This window comes from Xiphophorus hellerii, chromosome 14, assembly GCF_003331165.1.
Source record: "Xiphophorus hellerii strain 12219 chromosome 14, Xiphophorus_hellerii-4.1, whole genome shotgun sequence".
NCBI classification, from domain to species: Eukaryota; Metazoa; Chordata; class Actinopteri; order Cyprinodontiformes; family Poeciliidae; genus Xiphophorus; species Xiphophorus hellerii.
In genome coordinates this window covers 4,632,293-4,659,647 of record NC_045685.1, presented here as the reverse complement: position 1 = coordinate 4,659,647, position 27,355 = coordinate 4,632,293, and the positions used below count along the sequence as shown (strand labels likewise).

The 27,355-nt window shown below is 40.7% G+C and overlaps 1 protein-coding gene across 1 annotated transcript; it reads right to left on the bottom strand.

Annotated features, from left to right (window-relative positions):
- Nucleotides 1–938: 938 nt before the first annotated feature.
- On the bottom strand, nucleotides 939–25,688 carry LOC116732387 (serine/threonine-protein phosphatase PP1-beta catalytic subunit). Its single transcript, XM_032582507.1, has 8 exons — nucleotides 25,534–25,688; nucleotides 5,431–5,562; nucleotides 5,122–5,352; nucleotides 4,319–4,423; nucleotides 4,166–4,237; nucleotides 2,426–2,577; nucleotides 2,204–2,338; nucleotides 939–1,484 (listed from the first exon to the last, which is right to left on the bottom strand). Exons 1-8 carry the CDS (start codon nucleotides 25,583–25,585, stop codon nucleotides 1,380–1,382), a joined length of 984 nt encoding a protein of 327 aa, XP_032438398.1. The 5' UTR covers nucleotides 25,586–25,688; the 3' UTR covers nucleotides 939–1,379.
- Between the last annotated feature and the right edge of the window lie 1,667 nt (nucleotides 25,689–27,355).

Here is a 27,355-nt window from a genome sequence, read left to right as displayed (position 1 = left end):
CTCACTTCATGTTAGAATATCTCAAGACTAATAATATTTAATACAGAAAAGTTCCGGTCTACATAGGTGACAGGAAAAACTGCAGACTTGACAGTCGAGCGTATTAATGGAAGATTGAGTGAAAGGAAAAAATATATTTTTGAAGTGCACAACCCTTCAAAATATGTTTTGAAGTGATTGTGAGATGATTGTGAGACTTATTGAGCTCTGTAACTCCATGTCGCCTAGGTTACCAATCTGAATGTGAATTAAACTTGGGTGTAAATAGGCCTTTTGCAATAAAGAAATCAATTAATCGTGTGATAAATGAAAATGATTGACCTAATTTCAATTTATCGGTTTTATTGTTTCTTCCTTTTTCTCAATAACACTGAATGAAAACACTCGACTCTAGTTCTCTCCTCTGATCCTCCCTTCCTCATTAATTGCAGCAGGTAGTTGGATTTGCCCATCTTTATCTCATTCTAATGATTATTGAAGGGCAATATAATACACAGACTTCATAATCTACACTCCTGTGGTTGAATGTAATTTTTATTTTCACTTTGGTTTTATGTCGTGTTCAGTTTTTATTCGGGTGCATTTTTTGTTTTTGTACGTTTAGTTTACCTGTCAAATGTTCTATTGAAAATAAAGTATTTCTTTTTGTCAGAATGTTCTTGCATTATTATATTACTACCATTACATCAGTTTGAAAAGGTCTTCAAACAATATCATTTATCGCAATAATTAATCGCTTAGGAAAATTTATCGTGACAGGCCTCAGCATAAAGCCTTTGGTTAGTTGGGCTTAAAATGCAGAACTCACTGATCACTGGTTCAGATAAACTTAGTTGTAATTTAAAACTGAAACCTCGACATGTGAGCGGAACAGCCTGAAGACAGAGAACTTCATTCTTTTTCTAAATGAGCCGAAGAGATAAAAGAAAGACACAGGATGGGATTTATTCCCTGTATTATTTATTGAAAACCCAGCAGTCATTAATACCTGTGGTGTCTGTACAGGAGGAAGGACAAACTAAAAACTGCCGTCATTCTGTTAAGAGAAAAACCAAACAAAAAATGACAAAAATATAAAGATATGCTACAGAATGACTGTGTCTTACTGAAACACTTTTTAAAAAATGTTACATAGATGCAGTGGGAGGATGAGGAAGAGGAGCTTAGATCAAGAAGAAGAAAAGTACAACACCAGTTCAAGAGATTAAATGGGAAAAAAAAAAAAAAAAAAAAAGGGTTTTGGAGAGTGGGGGGTGTTTTATTTAAAATAGGAGGTTCTGGTTCCTTCTCTGCCAAGTGTTGCTTTTACTTCTTTAATGTGAAAAGCCAGAAGGAGACAATCGTATCATCTCGTCATCTTTCTGTCCGTCTGTCCGTCTTCATCGTTTTTTGGGGGGTTGGGCTGTGCGGGGCGGCGTGACGGGCCGGCCGGAGTTCATCCCTCCATACTGGTACTTGGCCTTCTTCTCAGACGGCTTCAGGATCTGGGAGGAAGAAGAAGAAGAAGAAGAAGAATCGGTTATTACTGGACCAGCAGCTCTACCTGGCAACGTGAGCTGAACTCTTGAGTTTTAAGTAAATATTTGTTAGTGTCAAACATCTCCACGGCAACATATCTGAATTTCATGACTTCTAATATGGAACAGGGCAAACCTTTGCATTAATAGCACTGAGGCGACACACCACACTGAACTATGATATGCTTTATGTTATGATTTTACTACATGAATCAACACTAAGTTGTGTTAATTGTGAAAGGAATAGTAAAAGATTTTTTTTTCTAAATATTCTGAATTTTCATTTTCTCATTCTTGTGTGGATTTGGAAAATGATCCAATCAAACTCCATACTTGAAGCTTGTGAAGGAACAGCCTGTTTGTCAAAGTGGGACTGCAGTAAACCCAGGGGGCCACCAGAGGGCGCTCAGAAAGTTGGAGGGAAGGCGAGTAAAAAAGTAAAAACAAAAAAAAATTTAATAGAAGAAATTTTGTCGAAATTTTCATCTTAAAATCTGATTTGTTTTTCTGTCATTATTGCAAAAAACAAGTTAAAATAACTTACTGAAATGTATTTTGTCACGCTCATCTTTATGAACAGAAGGAGCAGTAAAGCTGAGGATTCTGCTGCAAAAACCCTAAATATTCCTTGTCGACTAAAACCGGAACATATGAGGCTGAATTTATGCTAAAATATAATAACAGACCTGGAAGGAGCACATCAGGGTTTCGTCCACGCTCATCATGCCACCGGCGTTGTCAAACTCCCCGCAGTAGTTGGGAGCCGAGAACAGAGTCACCAGCTGCCGCTTGGCGAAGAACTCATACCCATCTTCTACCACCTGGGGGCGTCGGACACAAGAGTCAGCCAAGGCCTTTAACAGCAGGGGGGGAAAACAAAAATCTCTGGTAGGAAGGAGCTGTGGTACCTGGTGAGCTCTACAGATGAGGTCCAAATCGTGACGGTTGAGGAACTTGCTGACCACGTCGGCGCCGAACGTGAAGGAGACGCCGCGGTCGTTCTCCCCCCAGCCCTGCACGTCCTTATCGGGGTCCGACCACAGCAGGTCGCACAGAAGACCTGCAGGGGGAGAAGAAGTGAAACAAAACGTCAGAGTCCGTCACCATCTAGTCACCTGGTTGCAGGGAAACACTGGTAGTCTTTTTTTATTTTTAGTGTGACATTTGTGAAGCGTTTACATGCAGACACGGAGTCATGGTGAAACTCCATAACAGGATGTGAGACGGAGGCTGCCAGGGTCTTAACTCCAGCTGCCTTATAAGGACAGGAAGAGGTTTAATGAGGGGGTGAACACAGAGAGGCTCCTCTTCCTCTGGTCCAGCTACAAGTAGATAAAGGGGAATAAGGCTGGAGAAGCTCCTGTTCTTACATTAGACCACTAATCATTCAGCAGAGAAACAGGAAGAGTTCACAAGAACCTGAGTTCATGTTGGTTCATCAGGATGAAAATGGGCTAAACAGGCCACCGTAGGAGAGGCTGAGAAAAACCTTTTACCCCCTTACTAAGTTAATACAATTTTGCTTTCACACTTAAATGTGTTGTACAGACAAAAAACACCAAGTCAGCCTGAGTTGAATTCAAATAAAGGTTTTATTGGAGGGAAACTAGCTATTCAAACCAACCAGGCACTATGGAAACCAAGTGATAAACCCTAAACCTAAGAACTAGCCAGTCATTTCTGGGAAGGTTCACTCTTCCAACTTTTTTTAGTTGTGACTGTAGTTTACTGGAATCCTAAAAACCTTCAAAATGGCTTCCAGAGTTTCTCCAGTGTATTATCAGCCTGGCAGGCCGCCAGGATTTACTTACCCCCCACAGGGCTAAACGGCATTTGTCTATTTTAAATGTTTTTTTGTTTGTTTGTTTGTTTTTTGTCATAATGATGGTAGGAGTTCACCCTGCAATCAGTGGGTTGCCGGTTCAGTTCCAACTCCATCCACCTCTGCTGAAACTGGTCAGAGGGCCAGTGGGGCAACATGGCAGCCTGGCTTCTGTCAGACTGAACTCTGTGCTCCTTTCCACTCTGATCCAGGTTTCATTTCTCATTTGTTGCCTTAGATGATTTGTTGCTTCTTTTTTTTGTTTTGTTTTTAATCATTTCGTTCAGGCTACATCAGGTTGTCAGAAAAATTCCTCGACTCCACAGCTTTGGCAAAACTTGCAATTTCTCTTTGATGAGTGGTTAACCCTGAATCTCAATTGGATTCAAACTTTGACTAGGCCATTCTGCAACCTTATAGAGGTGTTCTGGATAATGATACTAGAGGAGACGGTCACAAACTGATGGACACATCGTCCTTCAGGATTTTTCTTGTAGAAAAATAAAACGAAAAGGACCATTTGCCTTCATTTATATATATAAAAAAAAAAACTAGCATGAGGCTGGTGTGAAGTTTTTCTACCTTTGGTGAGGTCATTTGAAGATGTTTTATTTTGCCGTTGTGCGATCTTTTTGTTTAATGGTCTGCTCTGAAAGGGAACCCAGTTCACTTCTAAAGACACTGAAGAAACATCCAGACGAACCAGATTTGGATGTGAGGCAGCCTGATCATTTTTACCCCTCTGATTTATTTCCAAGTTCTCCTTTTGCTTGGCTTGAAGCCCAGCTGGTCTGCTCTGTGTGTGTGTGTGTGTGTGTTAAGCTACCTGTGTCAGGCACGTCTGTGGGTCTCATGATCCGTCTGATCTGCTCCATAGACTGGAGGTCAGGAGAAAGTCCTGACGGAGAGAGAGAGAATTGTTACAGGACTTGGTTTTTTATCATAAACCTGAACCTGCGACACTCCCAGGTCTCAGTACCTCCATGGCAACAGAAGATCTTCTCATCCACTATGGCGGCGATGGGCAGGCAGTTGAAACAGTCGGTAAAAGTCTTCCACAGTTTGATGTTGAACCTGCGTTTACCTGCAGGATCAACCAGAGTGTTAGAAAGAGCCCACTGTCAACTCATGAACACATTAGCTTGTCACAACAAGCAGTAAATCAATTCATTGCATGATCAATTAAAAGGAGTCGGAAAAGAGAAGCTTAGACAACAGTAAGAAAACAGTTGTTAGCCATTTGTTAAACAAATTAAGATATTCGTTAGCTTAAGTTGTTAGCCATTTCTTAACAAATAGCTCAGCTATTAAGCCAAGCTATTCCTTAGCTTAATTTATTAAATAGTTTCTTTTCTAGTTAACAAACAGCTTAATTTGTTAGCTAAAAAACAGATTAATTATGCTATTTGTTAGCCTTTATTTTCAGGCATGACGAACCTTCTTATGCTTCAGATTTACAATTCTTTACTTTTCAGCAAAAACTTGGCTAGCATCATTAAAATATAGCATTTTTAGCTTACTGGTTAGCAGGAAAGATAAAAATATTTTTATGAAAAAAAGTGGTTGCTATTACTTTCTGGGTAAATAGCTGAAATTTGGAGACCTCAGTGAAAATGGTTTATGACTGAAATTCCGACAAGTTTAGAAAAAAGATAAACAGTATTTTCAATGTTCCGTCTATTGAACAGAACTGAAATAAACTGCGACCGCTGTACTTGGCGTGCTTCTCTGTTCCAAACCCTACATTAAAACAGGAAGTAGATGGGAGTAGGCGGAGCTCACACTCGTCGTAGAAGCCGTAGATGCGGTTGATGGAGGCACACTCGTGGTTGCCCCGGAGCAGGAAGAAGTTCTCGGGGTATTTGATCTTGTACGCCAGCAGCAGGCAGATGGTCTCCAGCGACTGCTTCCCTCTGTCCACGTAGTCGCCCAGGAACAGGTAGTTCGCCTCTGGAGGGAAGCCGCCGTACTCAAAGAGCCTCAGCAGGTCTGTGTACTGTCCGTGGATGTCACCTGGAGGAAACGGGAAGCATGCTGCGGGATCCTTCCAGGAAAACGTGCCGCTTAGTCAGGGAGGGGGGCGGAGCTTACCGCAGATTTTGAGCGGAGCCTCCAGCTCCAGCAGGATTGGCTGGCTAAGGAAAATTTCCCGGGATTTGATGCAGAGGCCGCGCACCTCCGCCTCCGTCATCTGGACGATCTTGCCTGGGCGGCATCCTCGTACTGGTGGGAGGACAAGGAGAAGTGGAGAACAGGTTAAAACAGATGCATTTCTCAAAAGTGTCGACGATCCGTGTTGTCACATGACGTCTGCCGGCTTGGCTGTCAGCGAACTTGAAGCTAAATATGGGGGGCGACGTTTAAGCAACAGGAAGACAGAAATGGACTGTGTGGGAGGGACGCTTGGACACACTTCCTGTTGGGCAATATTTTGTTTTTTTGTTGTTTGTGTTTAAGAGGAAAGAAATAAAACTTAGCTCAGTCACATCAGTCATGTCCAATTTCAGTCCTATTTTTGTGTAGAAACAAATCAATGTCCTAATACATGTAGCCTACACTTCATTATTTTTATTTTTTAGGATTTTGTTCTGTCCTATAGTCAAATACAGTTCATAAAGTTAATTAAGTCACATGAGGAATATCCAACTTTTTGTAGCGCTAATCTGATCTTAGACTGTAAGCCAAACATTTGACACCAATACACTACTTGATACTTTTGCCTGTTTTCCTCGTCTCTAAGCTGAATGATTATTTTTTTAAATGCAGTTTCAGTTACTGAGACTTTATTGTTGTTTTGTTTTATTTTGGATATTTGAAATGTTTCCTGCTAAAATGTAAAAAAATGCTTCCGATCTTTGAGAGGGCATTCTTGCATCAGTAAGCCATTATTATCATTAGATCAGCAGAAAATGGTGTCAAAATGACAATATTGCTGTTTATTGCAATCATTTCTGGGATTATTTATCAGCCAGTAAAATGTGTCATCATGAACAGCCTAAATGGACACTTTCAAACACTTTATTATCAAATAATAAAGTGTGAAACCAGACAAAGTTAGAACACCTCAGAGAATCAGATGCTCAACTAGTTAGGATCAGCCACTTTATATCTGTAGGCTGGTTGTCACGGCAACACATTTTTCCTGGTCGATAAATCGGCCCAGAAGTTATTGCAATAAACGATATAATGATGTTTTGAGGCCATTTCCAATAATAATAATAATACAAGAACACTTTCTCAAAGATCAATAAACTTTAAACTCTAATGAACATTCAACACTGGAGCTGGAAGACATATTAAATATACAAAATACAAATAGAAATGACAAAGTGAACTATAAAGCCTCTGAAAACAAAATTGTCATTAAAAAAAGAAATAAAAGAAGGAGCTGGTTGAGACCGAAGCACTGGGCTAAAAACTTTTCATCCGGTTTTTGGTAGCAAGGAAAGAGAAAAACAATAAATCATGAACATGGAAATTATTGAGCAATTGATCATGCCTGTGATATTTGTTTCATCTATGAAATCGTTTTTTTAGACGACCCTGCTAAACGATGTCAGAACTCTTCCCTTCAGCCTTCCCCCCGTTTCTCCCTGCTGTGTTCACACTAAGAACAAGTCCGGCGCCTCCGACAGACAGAACCACTTTTCCCTCGCTGCTGTAGAACCACAACAGTGGAGCAGAGCCGACTCAGACCACACCACAGAACCACAGCGGGCCAGGAGGGCTGCCGCCGCCTGCCTGCCTGCTTTAATGAGGAGGAAAGTCGTCCCTTTTCTGCCTGGAGACAGTGGTCACGCCCACCTCACCCTCGGCCTCATGCCAACACAACCTGTGTCCATGTTTTGACTGAAAGGCGACACCAGGACTATATCTGGAGGATCCAAAAGGAGGGACGGCTCAGGTTGGCCAGGAGAACGCTGCACCGGAGAATCTGATGTTCAGAGAAACAGGACCGTTCACACAACAATACACAACCAGGGGGCAAGTGTGTGTGTGTGTGTGTTGGCTGCTGTGTGATTACACAGCCGTCCCCTTCCAGCTGTGAGGTGACGTGTTCACACATCGGTGCTGCCTCAGCTGACATCTGGGACGGACCGAGGCGGAAAAGTAGGAGGCCTGAAAGGATCGGCTTTCAGGCGCCGGGGGAATCTGAGCTCGCATCAACACCTCAGTTTCTCCTACCTCTCTCTCTCTCTCACACAAACACACACGGTGACCTTGACTTCGGACCGTACCACTCTAAGCTCGCGGGGAGGGAAGTGTCCCGGCATCCCTGCGTCCGTCGCCACGGCACTGCGGCTCACGGAGAGGGGCGGCGCCTACCTCTGATCGCCATGGAAACGTTGCGAGGTTGTCGTCTGGGAGTAAAGGATCTGCAGACGAGGTAGAACCTCCAGCGGGTCGCAGCCTGCATACCAACGCCTGCTGCGTCAGAGCGGAACCGGCTGCGCCGATAATCAGACCCACTTCCTGAACTTTCAGCCGATACTTACTGGACAAACCAACCGTTTTTTCTACCTCCACAAAAGTCTGAAAGTCGGCCAATCCTGTCAAAATAAGCAATCAATTAATCGCATAATAAATGAAAATGAGCTCGATCATTTCCATTCTGATGACTGACATTTTTACAGGACAGTTTTCTTCAGAGACTTCATAATCCATTCTATTTTCATTTTAAATATTTGTAACGTCTTCCTCTTGTAGCGTCGAGCGTTCTGAACAAAACTAAAAGTTTTCTAGCCTCCGAGAGAGCGATCACGCCTTCCTACGGCAATATCAACGCATTATCTGGATATGGTCTCCAAACAACAATACTTGGCATTTATCGCCATAATTTCTGGGACAGTTTATCGTGTGCCGTTAACGGTTGGGTGACAATTGTTAGAAAGTTGGCAGCGTTTTTCCCACCTCAGTGACTTTTCAGACACACAAAACCAACCAGACAGCAGAAAAAACATGGCTGAGAGAGTCTGGAGAACTGATCCTCATAATTTAAAGAATTACAACAAAGCTTTTCCCCCCAAACAAAGTTCCAGTTTGGCGTGAAAATAACGACACGTATGATTTATATTTTCCCCTCTCTTTACCTTCCATCTGCAATCTCTGACATTTATCAATACCGACGTCTGGATACAACTTTGTAACACCAGATATAAGACTGATGTGATATCACACGAATAATTCATATTGTTATTACTTACAGTATTTTGTAGCATTAGAAAGGACTTTATCAAGTGATATTATACTCAAACAGAGAATAATGGTCAATAATAGTCACAAGAATAACTGACTAACTTATAATCCCGTTTTATTTATCGGACCATATCGATATGTTAAAAAAAAAAAAAAGATTAATATCGGCTGATACCGATGTCAATGCCAGTATATCGTTCATCCCTACTTCTGTTGGAGTGCTTGTATGATAGATTTTAGAAGTGAAACAGATGCTGATATGAGGTACTCATTTTTCAGACCGATTTTTGATGTCAATATTGTATCAGGACAAGACTCAGAAAAACAACAACCAACCAGAGAGGAACAACAGGAATCATTCTCACTGCAAAACTCAATGTCGCAAATAAATTTTCCAAAACTTACGACATTAATCTAAAGATTCCCTGTTGCACCGCAATTCCTTCAGAAAGAATAAAATAAAAATTAAATGTGGGATCCTTGTGCACCTTAGTTTGCAAAAATATCACATCTGTCTCTTTAAGTGGCTGCATTCCTGGGTCATCACCCTGCTGCAGCTTCAGCGAGACACTATGACGTCAGGAAAAAGCAGCGCCTCAAACACGCACACACACACACACACCACCCCCCTTCCTCAGGGAAATCTGCATTCCAGACAGCTTCACAGAGCTCTCAGACCTGAGACGAGGATTTACTGCAGCAGAGACTTAGCGAAACGCAACATAAACAGCAATTCCCTCCAAAACATCATAATATTACCTCATTTTTATTTTCTGTAAAAAAAAATAAATAAAAGGATGAACAAGAGGAGTATTACTAAAACACACTGTGGCTTTGATTAGACTGCTTTAGCCGTTTCTGATCCTTCTAGGTACAAACAAACCCAGTGTTCCCCGAATTAAAGTCCGGCTGCCTAGCAACAAGCAGGTTAATTCGCCAAATATGTGGAGGGATCGGAGGGTGAAGCCCAGCTCAAACCACACCAAAGCGCTTGTTGCAACAGCCAGAACAATGCAACCCACAGAGAGAAAGCACAGGAGCAGCCTGATCACTTCTGCTATCAGACCGAGAAGGCCTTCAGTCAGGTCAGCAGTGCAACATCAGCTAGCTTGAAACAAGCTAGCTGATGCTGAACACTGGTTCAACACTGGTTGAACCAGTGGATGAACACTGGTTGCATCGTGTTCCTGTGTGTTTACAAAGAGCTCCAAGAGCCGACTGGTAAATAAGTCAATCACAGACACCGGGAAACGAACATGTGACCATATATGGGCACGGGTGAGGAATGGAAGGAGGAAGTAGTCAGTCAGGACAAAGAAGGAGTGCTGCATGGGACGGCGAGAGAGCCAGAGCAGCAAGCAGAGGGCTGGCCACACTGTAGCAAAAATAATAAAAGTTAGCCAGAGATCAACTACAGTGTTTGCTTGGTGGTCTGTGTCTGATTGTCTCGAAAGGCCCAGAACCAAACGTAGAGAATCGGCAGTCAGAACAAACCCAGAACAAACTCCTAGAGAACTGCGAAGATGATGCCGAAATGCTGAGTTGGTTTAAATCAACAGCCAGAAAAAATACAAATAAAAAAACAACACCCTATTAAGAGCTTTTTTTTAAAAAAGACAAAAAAAACCATCATATTAATGGAATAGTTGGAACACTGATCAATGTATTTGATGTGAAGGTAACATTTTAAATTTCGCTGTGCTTTCTTTGTGCACAATAACAAAAAAGACATTTTGATTTATTGCACGTTTCAGAATTGGTTGCACGATGTTTACCGTGGGAAGAACGTTGAACTGCTTGTCGTTCACAGGATGTGACTGACTTTTCTTAATAAAATCAGCAATATCTTTATATTTTATTGTAGATTTGGCCATTGTTGCAGCAAATAAGCTAAGAAACTGAGCATTAAATTGTTTCGTTGTGCTCATCAGTTACATATAGAGGCCAAAGTGAGGACGTCGTGAAGCCGACAAGTTTTAAGAGTTCATTCTAGATTTGGGAGGAAAAGCATAGATTTCTGCATGTTAAAACAAAATATTCAATTTTTTAAAATCTAAAGCAGTTCTTTCAAGTGCCATCTGAAATTGTGTTTCTAGACGGTTGTTTGCAAGACCAAGCTGGTTTACGGTCTACATAAACTACAAGTTAGAAGTTACGCAATACAACTCAGAAAATGTTTTAGCTGCTGTTTGTTTTTTTATTTATGACCGGGGGCTCCCCTGCTTACGAGCTAATATTTTGACAAATCAAATCAGAACTGGATGAAGCGACACGAAACAGGTTTCGTTAAAGGCAGTGTGAACAGGGTCACTGATTTCATACTGCTCTGAATCATTTCAGTCAGTTTGTTCATGTCAAAGTTTCTCACAGTGGACCGACTTGCTTTAAAAATAAAACAAAAAACAACACACACAGAGCCCTCCTTGCTGGTTAAGCTTGTTAAGCACGTGGTGAAAAGTTCCCCGGCTTCGTCTCCTGAATAGTTTTATTGCACCAACAGTAAAATGTGGAGCTGCTTCCCTTTAACTTGGGCACAAACGCACTGCAGACTCTGATATTGAAACCAAATACATCTGGAGATATTAAACCCGTCACAGTGAGCAATCAGGCTCGAGAATATCCACTGAGATGATTCAGATTTTTCATAAGGAAAACTTTATTCAGAAAGACTCCATATTTATTGTTTCAGTTCCGTTTTATTTATTGCGTTTTATTCTGGATATTTAAAAAAAAACGTCCTCCAGCCGCAGTGTCGAGCGTTCTTTCACAAATTAAACTTTATTGGCATTTGACACGGCATTTCCAATAAATTATGGTCTCAAAACAATAACATCGTTTATCGTGAAAATTACTGGGACAATTTATCGCGACGGACCCTAGACGCGTTTATTCATCTGTTTTGATGTTAAAAATGAAAATATGCCTCACTGTTTTGTTTTGATTTTTTTTTTTTTTTTTTTAACCGATATGAAAAGCAAATTTGATCAGAAACAGGAAGTTTGGGGTTCTTCCTTCTTCCTGATCAAGTGCATTTCCCGTTGGCGGATCAGTAGCGCCCCTGTGAATTTTGAGCAGGCATGACTGCGCACGTTTCTGTCCCTTCTGCATGAAAACGCCCCATCAGAGCTTTTTTTTTTTTTTTTTTTTTTTAGCTGCCCGCCTCGGTTCTTTCTAGCTGGGACTCAAGCCAACCACCCCCCTCCTCTATCTAAACCTCTCCCACGCAGGGGCAGATGGAAAACAGTGACCCCCCATTCTCCCCCCATCACCGAACGAGAAACTCAGAGTCCCGACTGCAGTGGCATTTCTGCGCAGGCTTTCTGCATTTTCATTGGGATGTTCTTGTTCGCCTATAAGTGCCAGCTGTGAATGCTTGGCTTTGTGGCGCCAAAGAAAGACTGAAATTGAGAGGAGAGAATGAGAGAAGAGAAGAGGGGGATAGACGGGATAGTGGGAGAAGAGTGGAAAAACGAGAGGGGTGGTGGTGGTGGGTTTGAATCGGAGCAGCAAAATGAAAGTGCAGAGAAAAGAGTGGATGTGAGGGAGGGCTTTTACTGGGCGAAGCGCTGGCTGCCATGTTTGGTGCCAGGGGGCGAGAGCGCCCCGCCGCACAGGCTCCACCATTGTTGTTTCCACAACAGAATGCCACGCCAGCAGCCTGGAGCTGAGCAGCTCTCACACTCAGAGAAAGAGAGAGAGAAAGAGAAACACAACCGGGGAGACACCGACTGCAGAGAAACATTTGGAAAAGATTAAAAGTGTTCAATGGAGAAGAAAAAAAAAAAAAAAAAAAAAAAAAAAATCAGGCTTTTTATCGTTTCGGGGTTTTTTTAAACAAAAAGTATCAAAGTTTAACTCAAACTGAGAGAGAAATATTAACCGTTTATGGATCGAAGAATATGCATAGACGTAGCTGCTGCTAGGCGACATGTTTACATTCTGGAAATGATGGGATGTTGCGGTTCTGAGGCGTGTAATCGATACAAGGCTGCGGCTCGAGATTATTTTAGTAGTCGATTATTCTAATGATTAAATATATTTTAAACTCTACGATTCCATATTTTATTCAATACTAGAAATGCATAACAAAATGCAACAATTTAAAAATTTTTTTAATATAAAATAAGCTGTTTATTCTGTAAAAGGTAACAGCATAGCATTCTGTCAGTGATGGTTTATCATTATCATTTGCAGAAAAGGATAAATCTGTAGCTAAACATAAACTGATCAATACAGAGTATTAATTATATGGTTTTTTTTTCTTTTACTAATTAATCAGTTAGCAACAGGTGCTTAAGATTTTTTTAAATAGAATTTGAAGCAGGTGAAGCTACACATATGCAACTTGAGGAACTCTGGGTAGAATGTATTTACAAATAATTTTCATCTTCAATCCAAGAAAAGGTAGCTAGCTAGAAAGGGTAAATTAGCAGCTAGTTAGCAGTAGCTTCAAGTCACAGGCAACAATGAAGAGGTTTGAGTGAGACTCAAACTTTTGCCTGACAGAAAAGTCCAGCATGATGTTTTTTTTTTTTTGTTTTTTTTTACCCTTCAATAAAAAAAAAGTAAACATTTTTTTTACCCATCTTTGTTGTGTACTTTGGAAAAATTGAATTTTGCAGAAAAGTTTAATTTTATTTCTTTTGGTGTGTACAGATCTTTAGCAACTACTACATTTTTTTTTATATACAATTATGCTATAGTATTTGCTGTGGAATCACTAAACAAGGTCATGGACTTCTGGCAAATCAGTTTCACAAATCCGACATTTTTATTTCTCTCAAAGATTTTGTAGTCCAAAAGTTCGATGATGCCAAAAATGCAAGCAGGCAAGTGTTGCAGTAAAAAAAAAAAGCTCATTTGTCGTTGAAGGATTGACGGATCAGTTCCTTCTGTCTACGGAAACGATGGACACAGCAAGTAATACATTGGTGGGGGGGGGGGGAAATAAATAAATAAATCTCAACATTAAATCTTCATAAACAGCAAATTTTGCAACCATTTGCCAACAACTGAAATGAAAACTTCCCCTCCACCCTTTTTGCTGATGCCGTGTGACCATGTTGGTAATCGTGCCACATAAAGCCACCTGTTCTGGTAAAGCACACAGAAGGGCTGTTGTTGCTAAAGCCTGGAGCAATGTGGGCTTAGCACTAGTAAAAGCTAATGAACAGCGAGGAAGAGGAGGAGGAGGAGGAGGAGGAAGAGGAAGAAAAGGAATGGGGTGGAGGAGAACACAAACGCAGTAAAAAAAAAAAAAAAACATGAGGTTGGTTTGGTAGACTGAAGGATACCGGTGACCTTGCTCAGACACCCTGCAGCTTCAGTGTGCTGGAACTAACAGCAGAGATATTCTCTTGGAAAACATCAACTGGAAAAACGGCAGATGGCCGTTTGATTCCCCACTGTGTCCTGCACTGGCCTTTTTCCCTCACAGCAATATGGATAAGCCACACCTCCGACATGAGACCCTTACAGTGGTCGCAGTGTTTTGGCGGAGGTGCTGGAACTGGTCCCAGGTCAGTTTGGTGTCAAGGGTGATGAAACCAGAGGGCCCTGAAGTCACAGAGTGGCCTCAGCCGATTGGAAACCGTGTCAGTCCATCAGGTTTAGCCTGTCGTCTAGACAACGCCTGCTGTCACACCTTGTTGGAACGGCCGATGAAGAGCATGTTTGTTGTGAGTAGAAGGGCTTAAGATACCACAAAATGATCAGAATGATAAAATCATTCTGATTATTAATCGTGGTATCTTAAGTGATCGTCGTTTCAGCCCTACATCGTGGTATCTTAAATGATCAGAATGATTTTATCAGGTCATACAAATGAAGAGAGAAGACTGGGGAAACCCGCCGCTAGTCAATATTTTAGCAATCAAGGATTCATGTAGCAGAGTATCTGGGTGAATCTTCATACACAAAGGGTTACTGCATATTTATCAAGTCTAAATTGCAGACTTTCAAATTCCTGTTTTCAGTCAACATTTCACCCAGTGACGTCCACTTCTATTAAAAATAATAAAATAAAGCCATGATAAGTGTATAACTTTGGTCTTAAATAGACAAAAACAAAGAAGAAACCAGCTGTGGTCCATTTGAAGAGACGATCAAACCGCTGCAGTGTTACCAGCAACTCTGGACTGACTGAACCTCAGCTGGATGGTTCTACACTGGATGTTACATCCCCAAGGCAGTGTAGAGGTATTGGAGGGGGAGGGAGGTGTAATAATAAATAAACCAGGGAAAAATGAAGAGACAAAACCAGGAGGGTAAAGTTAAAGTTTTATTCTTCAAGAAGAAATCTTCTGAAGAAATCTTAAAGGCGAAAAATGAGAACCTAAAAGAAAAGAAAGGGAAGAGTAACAACAAGCACCAGGGTTTCTAGCAAACAACAAATCCTCCATCACAGCAACACAAAGCTGCAGCACACATGCTGCCCAATTGGCCAAGAGGCCTTGAAATCGGTTTCCCAGCTGACCTTATACTCTGCTAAACAAGAGGCAGAGTGAAACCAGCTGGGCCTGCTTAACCTGTCGGAGCTCAGCAGCTTCCTGAAATGGGGGGAAAATCCTACATACAGCCACCACTGCATGTAACACTGGACCACAATCATTCAGAATGGAAAGAGGAGGAAAAAATAAAACAATTATTACAGTTATTGATCATAATAACAAATAGAGGCACTATGAAATCACTTTTATCAGTTTCCCAAATCCCACTTTCAAAGAGGCACCATTATGCGTTTCCCAGGCATATAATTAGGGCTGTTAAACGAATATTTTAGGAATCGAGTAATCTATCAATTATTCTTACTAGGCCTGTCACGATAGCAAATTTTGCTGAGCGATTAATTGTCTCAAAAATTATTGCGATAAACGATAATATTGTTTGAAGACCTTTTAACACTGATGTAATGGAAATGACATAATAATCCATGCGATTTCTTGCCAAAGATAGATGCACATTATTTTCAAAAGAACACTAAACACTGGAACTGATAAACAAAATAAACAAAACAACCAAAAACAAAAATAAAATGGTCTCCATTAACAAAAAACGCACTTGAAAAAAAACAACTAAACAACATAAAGCCAAAGTAGAAATAAATACTTCATTCAACCAAAAGAGTGCAGATAATGAAGTCTGTGTATTATGTTGCCCTTCCGTAATAATTAGATTTAAATAGAGAAAATGGACACATCGACTACCTGATGCAATAGTTCACACTACATGATTTTTTGCTCCTATTTTTCCCCTTACAACAATCTTAAAACGTTGATCTTTCTAAGATTGTGTGGTGTGTTACGGTAGATCGTCCTCCGATCTAAATCAGGGGTTTTCCCCGACTGGGAGCTTTAACGCAGCCTGTTGAATGTGACAGGCAACCAATCAGAAAGCGCGGATTCTCCTCCGTGTTTTCTGAGGGGAAATTACGGAGGGGAATCCCAAACAGCTGACACGGCGCAACCCGAACATCGGAGATGATATGTGGAAACAACATTAATGTTTATTCAACATGCAAAGAATATAGAAATGACAAGGGGAGGAGTTGGAGCGAAACCGGTAACTTTTCAGCTGTTCTTCGTTAACGTGACGTAAATAGGTTATAATGATTTTCATTCAGTCAGGACTTTACCTGACACTAGCAACATGCATTGCAGGTAGATTGTAGTACAGCATTGATTAATGCCTGGTTTTAAAATTAGTTCACTGAACTTGTAGCCATTATTTTGTGCCCATTGTTGGACACCACACTGCAGGACCGAACCCAATCGAACCGTTATAGCTAGGATTTCTGTCGGCTAATGTGTGATCTGTCAGGTTTTGAAAATGGGCCGACAATCGGCCGACAGCTCTAAGATCGTGTAGTGTGCGCTGGGAATTACACTGAGGAAATGAGGAAGGGAGGAGTCAGTGGAGAGCACCGGAGTTGAGCCTTTTTTTCATTCAGTGTCATCAACAGAAAGAGAAAAAGGCCGGAAGAGACGATAATGCCGATAATTAAAATGACGTCGATAGTTTTAATTTATCCTACGATTAATCGATTTATCGTTTATCGCGACAGGCCTAATTCTTACAATTAATCGGATAAAAAAAAAAAAAACTAAAAATATGGGTAAATCTGGCATGACACCGGTGTTAATATCAGATATCAACATCAGTCCAATTTTTCATATTTGAGCGTCCCTAACGTTGATTTTTTGTAGTTTAGAAAACTAACCTGGAACAATAATAGCTCACTTTCTAAGTTAACCAGAAGAAAAGTTATACAAAGATCTGAAATTATATTCAATTTAATAATAAAGAGCCAGGCTCACAAAGACGCTTATAAAAAATGTCTATACTCCAGCTTTTAGTTTATGTATTCATCTTCAGTCAGTTTAATAGATGAACTCTCACCTTGCCCTAAACATGTCACGCTTTGGGTTTGAGAATACGGGACATGTTGCCTGGAGTTGGGGGGCAGGAAATAGACCAGGCAACAGACGAACTTAAGTCCGGGGGGCAAAGACGAACGGTAGACCAGCAGACGAAAGTAAGAACGGGGGGAGCAATGCGGGATATTTACGGCACCTTCGTTCGTCACAGTCAGAAACTCATCTACCAGCTACGTACCGCCACCCATTTGTTGAGGCCGAGATGATATGAAATTTATTGTGCGGTTCATCGGTAAAGCTGCACTTGCACTGTAACCATCAACTACTCAGCTGCCCGTCGTGTTCAGTCTATCAGCTCACCTGTATAAATACTCCTGCAGCGCTCTTCCCGCCGTTCTGCTGGTTGAAAGCTGCCATACTCCAGGCGTCGCGCCAGTCATTTTAAGGATGTCTATGGGTCCCCCAAAAACGATTAAAACCACGGCATTATCAAAAATCAAGAAAATCCCCACGGCCAAACTTGAAAATTGGACGTTATGCCGCTAGCACTTAGCTTTCGTCAACAACTCAGAGGCGGAAGTCAGAGCTACGCGTAACGCAAATAATGTTCCGGTCGGAACACGGTGCGCTAAATAATAAAATATAACTTAACGAAGCTTCGAGGCAGGTAAATTTTCCTCAAGGAATTTTAATAATCGAGGTACTCGAATCATTCGAGGCATCGTTTCAGCCCTACATATAATTCCATTTTATAATACAATCAAGTAACTATGTTAGCTTCAGTTGTTATAAAAATACTAGATATATCAAATATGATTTAAATTATAAAGTCAAATTTCTTTTAACACCTTGATATTGGGATTCCATCTCTTTAAAACTCCTGCTCTTTCTGAAACTTTGCCTTCAGGAAATCATGACATCATTCCTCCATTAACCCTTTAACAACGTTTTTACCAGCGTTGCTCCTATAATGAGCTCAGCTCAGCAGTTCCACCAGGTGTTTGCTAATTGCTGCTGGCTAGTCTGAAGGAGCTGAGTGGGGGAGGGCCGCTCTGTGGGGCAGAAGCTTGGAAACTGCAGCTCAGAGGCGGAGCTTTGCCTCGAAGGCAAAGCTAGAGCCACCCAGTTGTTTTGCACAGCTGAATGGTTGCCATGGAGATCAAAGGATTTCTCAAACATGCATGTCAGAGTCAAGCGATCGGTATGTTTTTGTGTAGGGAATAACAATATCACATGATATAAAGCAAAAAAAAAGGTCACTTTAAAGTTTGGATACTTCAGCAAATCGATAGCCAAAGATTAGTTGCTATGCAACTTTAACAATATAAAAAGTGCTGCATTCAGCAGAACATTAAGTGATTTGGACAGATATTTAAAATCATTTCTTCTTTAATTGCCAAAAACATTCAAGAGCCAAAGGATCTCACACGTTTCACGCTTTGAAAAAGGAAGTCTTCCTCGTAAAAATGCTTTGGCGATGAGCTCATTTCCAAAATATGAATCATAAAGAAACAAAACTTGCAAGCAGTAAATTCTTTCATTCACTTGCCTAATGGAGCTTCTTGTTTGCAACACTTTCCAAAAAACAGACAGAGCTTTAATAAAAAAATAAAAATAAAAAAAGTTTCACCTTGCTTCTCCTGATTTAGTTAAATTAGTTGTTGAAGAGGCTGATATACAAAACAGTTTTAGTCACAGCAGAGTTTAATGAAAGCAACGATTCAAAAGGTTTTGCCTCGTGAATTTCTTCCAAATCAGCCTGGAGACTGCATTTCAATATTGCTTAAACATTAGTGCTATTAAAGTTGACTTGCGTCATCCAACAGCAAGCTTACTATCTGCAGATCTACCAGGTTATGTTTAGAAACTGTTTGGATTCTTCTTTTCTGTTTGCAGCAGGACAATCAACAGAGAGGCAGCAGTTCTTATTGGAAATATTTGCCAGTCAATTTTAGAAATGGCTTCATCCACAGATAGCTGGGAAAACAAATACCTTTTTATGCGTTTTGGACTTTAATCTACACAAAAACTCTGTTTAATAAAAAAGAAAACGAAAGCCACACACCAAAGAGGAGACTTGAGAAAACGTGCTTGACATGATCGACATGGTCTTTATAACTTTATATTGTAATACACTACTTAAAAGTAGTCCCATCTCTATATCTGTCCACACAAATTAACCTCCTGGCGCCATGCTTAATTCCTAACAGGAACTGAAGCAATCTGATTGGCTGACATAGGTTTTAGCTTTATGCTACACTGCCCCCTATGGGTTTGGCATGTTCAAAACAATGCTCAGGAGCGAATTTGTGTGGACGAAAACTTTTCTAAAACCTATCTTGTGTGTACAATTTCTTTTTCTTTTTTAAACAATGTTGCATAGATTTTCATTTTCAAAAATGAAAATCTATGCATTTTTAAGAATGCATAGATTTCTTAAAAGTTCTTTCTAAGTCACAAAAGAAAGAACTTTTGTGACTTAGAATACTTTTAGCTCACTACTGTTTATTGTTCAAATTATAACTATTTTGAACAATAAAAAATTCAGAAACTCAGAGCAAGATCACTCAGTTTACTGAAAATGGGGCTAAATAAATCCCCGAATACCTAAAATGCAACATTTGGTCACTTTGTTTCTATTTTTTTTTTAGAAAAGAATTGAAAATAGAAACCAAGGGCAGCCATATCACTTTATGTCTGAGTACAGCACCCTGCCCTTGTGGATTACTGTCAGTAAAGGAGTGTGTTCATTTCAACCAGAGACAGCTGTTGACATTTAGTAGGACATAAACTCCTCTGGAAGTTGAGTCAGTAGAAGTACCTAGCTCCCAATCTGTAGCAGTGCATGCTGAAAGAGGGGGAAAAAAATCAAACTGCTACAGCTATGAAGGAAAGCCCTTTCACTGGTGGAAAGGCCCCGTTATTCAAGCAGAGAAGAAGAAGTGTGCAGTCAGTCATTCTGATCTGCAGGTAAATCCCTGAAAGAAAAAAGAAAAAAAAGCCACAGAGTTTCCCTTGAGAAGGTTTTGATGTAACCCAGCCAGGTAAGCAAGAGGAAACCGTAGTGGTAGAAAGCTTAAGAGAAGTCTTTGTGTTTGTGAAAGGTCAGATCTCTAAATAAAATCTGGCAATTCAAGCATTTGGCTCTATATAATATTTTCCATGGCTTTAGGATGAACACAAGAGGCAAGGTTTTTGCCCGACAACAACATTTTAGTTTCCTTAACATAACACAACATATACAGACACAAACATATCCACATGGTACATAAGTGATGGCTGAATTGGTATTAAAAATTTTAAATGAGTTAATTTATTAGAGGATATGTATGTAATGTGCCTCAATCAAAGTGGCTAACACATTGTCTAGCAAAGAAGAAGATGCAACAGCTAGCTGGACGTCACAAAGGCTGTCGTGTTTTCTCGTGAACAAGTCACCATGGTAACATCTGCTCAATTCCTTTTCTGGAGCAGAAATTGTTTTAACTATAAAAAAAAAAGCAAAAGAATTATAATCCTACAGGGTGATAACGAGTCCTAGTAAATAAATAAAAGTCAATCCTTCTTAGCAATGTGCCTGTATTCGGTCTCAGTTGTTAAATCTATTTTTTCCTGTAGCATAGAAAGGCCAGGATGTGTTTCTTGCTCAGCCTGACCTTCAGAACTCAACTCAATGTTGGGGCGTGCTGTGGTGGAGCAGGGGGTTAGCACGCCCCACATTTGGAGGCCTTAGACCCGCGGACATCACGGGTTCGACTCCCGGTTCCAACGACTTTTGCTGCATGTCCTCCTTCAAAAATGGCGCCGGCTCAGCTGGCTGCCTGCAGACGCAGCTCCTGTCGTGTGCTGTAACTGCGAAATAATTTCCCTGCTGGGATGAATAAAATAATTCTTCTTCTTCTAAAAATTAGACAATCGGTTGATTTTTGTGAAACGGATCTGGATCCTCCACGTCTGCATCTTGATGCGTCAAAAAAAATTTGTTAAATAATCCAACGTAAATCTCAGTTGTGTTGACATTGTAACACCTCTATTTAACTGACACCTTTTAACATTTTTTTTCCTACAAGAACTAAATTTCAGTTAAGACAATAGGTTTAGATTAGAAGTCCATTAAAAAAATAATAAGCAACTCTGAAATAAGCATCCAACTGTCTTTGCCAAAGAGTAACGCTGGTTTCTACAGAGTCAGAGCAAGAACAGAAAGGGACAGGACATTCTTTCCTCCCAGATGACAACTTTAGAACGGAGTTAAATCACAGAGTACTTAATTGTGACACTCTGTTTAATGCTGGGGTCCACTGTGTATAGTGCAATTTAAAAATAGTACTGATCAGTACTGGACTTTCACCAAATTTACCTCGAGTTCTGTTCCATTCTTCCCCAGTGCAGCTCAGAGCCAGCTAACAGGAACCAAATACTGAACTGTATGTTTGGAGGACTTTGGTTCAAACTCTGTGTTCAAGCTTCAGAGCACCTTGGAGGCTCAGCTTGCAGCACTTACGCTTCCTCTGATGATTCAAACTGACAGAGAAACAAGTTTAGTTCCATTAGGTTGCTCAAATCAAATTGAACCCGTCAACCTGTCACACCCTGAACAACAGAGAGTAAACCGTGGCCTTTCCTCTGTCTACAGAATAAAAAATACACACCTGCGGTGACTTAACTATGATTTCATACTCGTGTTAGAAAGATCTAGCTCCATCTGTGGGAGCCGTCACATTTATATCTGCAGTCACACTGAGTTCTAGATTCACGTGTCTTCTCAGGTGTGTCTGGAAAGTTACTCTTACCTCCCTGCTCGTTGACTACATGTCATTTTGCGCCATCTGTTCATACTTGCCAGACTGTTTTTCTTCCCAACTCTTACTGCAGTAACGAGTTGATGGTCCAAAACCAGAAAATTACCATGAGCATGGATTATGAAGAGTCAAAAAACATGTTCATACCTGATAGTTCAGTCCAGACTCTGTTCTATTGGGGATCAAAACTGCAACATGTATTACATTTACCGCTCATGCGGTTTGCTTTCACACTGCACCGTGTGAAGCAAATCAAATTTTTTGAAAAACCTGTTCACCTCCTCGCCTGTGGGGGTGCTCCACCAAGAACCACTGAAGGAAATGACACAAAAACCTCCAAAGACATTGAGCACAGCTTCCTTCTTCACAAAATGGAAACAAAAATGGAGTTGTGTCAGATTTTAGCGGTTAGGTTTTCTCTTGTAGCTGGTAAAAGGCCGAGAGTCATTTCTCCTGCTAGCGCTAGACTTGCTCGTTTCTTTTTGTTGCGTTTACCCAGAATGCCATGCACTACGGTTCGCATCCTGCTTTTGGAACGGTTCCCGGTTCGCTTGGCTTTCACTTAGGCATTCGAAGCACACCAGAGTTCACTTTAACCAAACCCAGGCCTAGGTTTGTAAACGGACCGCAGTTCACTTTTTTGGTCCACATCAAAGTTCAATTGCGCATTCACGACTCCACAAACGAAATAGAGTTGGAGTAAAGCAGGCTACAAAAGGGGTGGTGTGAATGAACCCAGAGCCCTGATCTGGAATTGTTTTCCTTAATTTTTTCCGTATGTTGCATTACAAAGCAGACAAATATGAAATCTAACCTGGAGGCAGTGTCGTCATGCACCGCTCACATACCGAGCAAACAACTTGTAATCACCCTTTATCAACTCAGTTGTTGCTAAAATTTCATGCAAATTCACATCCTGCTGATTTCCATATGCTAACAAGCTGTTTGCATTTATCCAGCACATTATTTTAACAACAAAATTCAGCGCCACTGGCTCACCACCAGCTCGAGTGTTTATTGCACACAGAGAGGCCGTCCGTGTTCCTGGCCGATCGGCTCACCTGGGTCAGGATCCCATATTTATCTGGGGAAGTCAACCTCCCCTGCCGTGCAACACATAGCAAAAGATGTAGGAACAACAGCGGCCTTTTCTTCGTAAGTACCTCCACAATTACCAGAGCCAAACCAACAACATCAGCAAGAGAAGCAAGAACGATGGCCAGTGCAGATATTTATCAAATAAAAATCTGTCTTTTTTGCGTTTCACATCATGTTATCTCAACAAAAAACGTACCTGGACGTTGCCTTGATTCTTTCAGGCATGTTTGAGAAATCCTTTAATTTCTATGGCAACCACTCAGCGGTGCAAAACACCTGGGTGGACCTAGCCCCGCCTTTGAGGACAAAGCTCCTCCTCTGAGCTGCACTCTCAGACCTTCTGCTTCACAAAGCAGACCTCCCCCATGGCTCCCTCACTTCGTTCCTCTAGACTAGCCAATAGCAATTAGCAAACACTCGGTGGAACTGCTGAGCTCATTATATGAGCTACTTCTCAGTGCAACGCTGGTCAAATTGTTGTTAAAGGGTTAACAAAGGAGCCAAGTTGTGATGACTTCCTGAAGGTGGCTTTTCAGAAATAGTAGGAGTTTCTTAAAGAGACATAGGCCCAATTTCAAGGCACAAAATTACAAAGTCAAATTTCTTTGAAGTCACATTTTATTTATATAGCATTTTTGCATCAACTGAAGTTAACATTTACTTGACTGCAATAAAATGGCACCATGTGCCTGGAAAACACATAATACTGCCCCTTTAAAATCTGAGCAAGACAGGAATTTAGAGGTGGAGAAGCGTCATGTGACTCATGTGCGTCTTTAGTCACAGATCTACTCCACCCCACACACACACACAAACAAACACACACCTTCTCAGGGAAAGAAAATACCCAGAACAAATGATAGCATCATCAGTACTGCTGGTGGAAGTTTACTCACAAAAGAACAGCTGATCCAAAACTCACAATTAGTCTAGTACCAGGGTCAAGAATAAAAAAGAATTTATTTATTTTTTTTAAAAGGCTGATTAGTAACTATTTTCATCATCAGGGATATGTTTGAAGTGACAGAGGATGCCTTCTAAGGAGATGTTTAACTCCAACAGATAACGGGGCAGAATGTATTACATTCAAAGGAACAAATTAACCAATCAAGAAGCCCGATTTATGGTGCTGTATTGGGAACGTTGGTGGCCATTTGGAAATCTCCATAAAGCTAACCACGGTAATTTAAAATGTCATCACTATAACTATTGTTACATGGTGAAATCCTGTTTAACTTCAGAGCTGCGTAACCATAGTAACACCTCTGGTCCTAATACAGATGGAGATAGTAAAAAACGCTTCCTAAGTGCTGGAAATGATTATGAGAAATTAATACACAATCCAACATGTTGGGTAGTAAAGTGATACTTTATTTTTTATTTTTTTTAAACTACTGTGCTTTCTGAATGGTTCTTGTAGAAGAAAAAATTGAGATATTTTATTTGTTGCACTTCACTTTGAAAATGCAAAAAGAAGAAAAAAAAGGGATCAAATGTTGGATCTGATGCGAGTTATAATTTTAAAAACACTTCTGCTCCATAACCTGAATGATTTTACTGCACTCAACAGAAAGACAAGATGTGTAACCTGCTTTTGAGATCATAATCAGCTAAAACAAAAAATGATAAATACAAAGGCCACATAATCCCTGATGGGTTCACTTTTAAGTTCATTTGTTTAAATAACACCTCTTTACAAATCCAGTAGCTCAAGACGGGTGTCCTGGAGATGCCTTTTTAAAAATGAGTATGTTTTTTTTTTTCCATTTTCAATAGCTGCATTTCTGTGTGTAGGAGCTATTAGGGCTGTCCCAGCTATAAAGTTGCCGAAAAAAATACACAACAGCCCCACAGAAAAATAAAAAGTAATCGTGACTAAACCTTAGCTCCATAACTTGAGGCCATGGTCCCTGCAAATGTATCTAAAAGTGGAAGACAACCAATTCTCATGCACACACTGTCATTTAGCAACGTTCACACAGAAACACAACACTGTGACGTCTTCAGCCGCCCCACCAAACCTCATTAGAAAAACTCGTTTCTTTTTAGGAATAGTTGTGGCTTACAAGCTAAACAACGCTCACACCTCATCTGGCATCTTTCCATTACGTCCAACGTTTCGAGCCGCAATTAGCAAAGTTAAAGATCGCCATTTACTTTGGATGGACATCCAAGTTTGTTGTTGGCAAATGAAGCCGTTGCATACAATCGAGTACTTCTTACTGGGCTAATTAACACATATACACGAGTAGGGGTTGTAACCCCCCTGTCATGGTTGACATGAGATTAATGGTTATTTAGTGTCTGATCTGCAACATGCCGAAGTAATAACCTCAATACTGCGACATGAAAGCTGGCAGAAATTAATTGCTGGTAATGGAGAGTCTGACGCTATTCTCCATACTGAACCAGAGCACAAACACTCCAAAGCAACGACTACAACGAGGGAGACTCAACATTTCCAGGCTGAAAGCACCGCGGTGTTCTAAGAAACCATTTTATTCCAATTTAATCTAAAAGGAGCCGTGAGACGTGTAATAGTAGCTGGCTAAGAGGAGTGCCTGTGTCCTCGGACAGAAAGACCAGCGTTGTACTCCCGAACGTCAAGCTAGCCGACGAGTCAGGCGAGTTCGTTAATGTTCCCAGGTCAAAAATAAATCCATGCAGTTTAGGAAAAAAAATAATCAACAAGCCACAGCGAACAGACAGTACGGAGAACTCACCCTCTAGAAGCCTGGAAATCAACGAGTCGACGTCCAACTCCCCCTCCGCCATTTCTGTAACGCAAAGCTCTCTATGCGCGCCGCAGTCTGGCGTGAAGGCGGCGAAGGCACCGCCTCAACTCACAGCAACTGCCCGCCAACTCCTCCCATTAATAACCTGCTGTTGCATTAAATGACCCTCGGAAAATTTGATATTCCAGCGAAGGAACAGAAAATGTATGCATTTGCCTCAAAAGATTTCTATTTCTTCTGATAAAATATGACAAGCTCTTCAGAATGCAACCCAAATCTACCATAGATAGGCCATACATACAGCAGTGGTTTGTGGGAAATGTAGTTTAAGAACTATAGCTTAACGGAAATCAAAGATGGAATTCCTGAAATGACTTGGAAAATTGTATTTTGCGTCCAGACTCGCCTTTCTGTCCAAGATTGAACTAGTGTCCTACACACCTATCCAGGTTTTCTTTACTGGTATATCCGGACTGTTTTTGTCTTTTTTTCCGCCCAGTTCTTTTGCCTAACATGTTTCAAAGTTTTCTAGTGTGTATTACAACAATGAAGCTTGAACTTTAAATACGTTAAGCATTAAGAAAGTATACGATCGTCACAACTTCAGATTCAAAACAAACAAAAAAATGGACCTAGCATGCCTTTTTTTTTTCTTTTTTCTTTTTTTACAATTAACAACATACTAAATAACAAAACAGTTCACAAAGAACTACACAGAAGCTGAGTAGAAACCAGATGGTTCGATATAAGAACGTGTCTGAATTCTGAAATCTTTAACAAAATATTAAACTCCACATATCGATGATTCTGCTTAATCACTCACTCAGCGATATCTGGAGTGTAATATTTTGAAGGGATCTACACAGGAGGTCTCGCCATTGTTTTTCAATGGGGCGTCAAGGTGGACACCACTTGTACTCTTAATGTTGCCCATCAACTTGTCGAAATAGAACTTCAGATGTTTTACTACACTCGTCATGTATACAAGTTGTGACGATGGACTTTTTAAAAAGTCGTTTTCTTGGCTTTCAGCGCCCTCTGCTGGTCAGAGTGATGCACACATTTGTTTTAGTGCCACAGAGATGGCAGAATTCCCCTATTCATTGTTTTTTTTTTTTAAAGAAAGAAAATTTGCATTAGTAGCTAAAAACATTGCTACCAATGCCACATGCTGGTGGTTGGAGCACAGCTTTTAAAGCGTCGGGAGACGTTTTTGTCAGTGAAATAAAAAGCCAAAGAGGTTTGACTCGTTAAAGGCGGACAAATCTCGGTGGACGTTCTACTTTTAGTGGGGATAAAAACCACGAGTGCACGCTTCTAGCGGAGATGGAAAAGGATACAGGTTTCTTTCTCCCACTCTTGTTATTGCCTCGCCCACTCACAACTTATTTTTCTGTTCCTTTAAAGTGCGTCATCTGGGTATTTCCGCACCGTTTGAGTGGGCGGTGGTGAGTTGCACTAAGAAGGAAAATCAAAGAGCAGCAGCTGTCAAGTTGCACAGGAGTCGGCGCCGGAAACCCACGAATCCTATTTTCAAAATAATAGTCCTAGGTAACATTTACCTGGGCACAGTCATCTTCATGTATTGTGAATCATTTTGTTCTTTGCTTTACTTATTTGTTCCGCCAGGTAGTTAGTAAGATTGAGCTCACAAGCAAGCACACAAAAAAAAACTATTTATTGTATTTGTATTTTTGATGTATTTGCAATTACAGAGTGTATGAAATGTGACACCAGACCACAAGAGGCAGAAACGAATAAGCTACAAGCCTTTACTTATGACTGTAACATTTATCAGTTGAAATCTTAA

Excerpts from the sequence above, each read along its gene's own strand:
- LOC116732387 (XM_032582507.1), bottom strand. The coding sequence starts at position 25,585 with ATGGCGGAGGGGGAGTTGGACGTCGACTCGTTGATTTCCAGGCTTCTA. Across the intron at positions 5,563-25,533 it reads GATTTCCAGGCTTCTAGAGG|TACGAGGATGCCGCCCAGGC; the intron begins GTGAGTTCTCCG and ends TCCTCCCACCAG. Across the intron at positions 4,424-5,121 it reads CTACGGCTTCTACGACGAGT|GTAAACGCAGGTTCAACATC; the intron begins GTGAGCTCCGCC and ends TTGATCCTGCAG.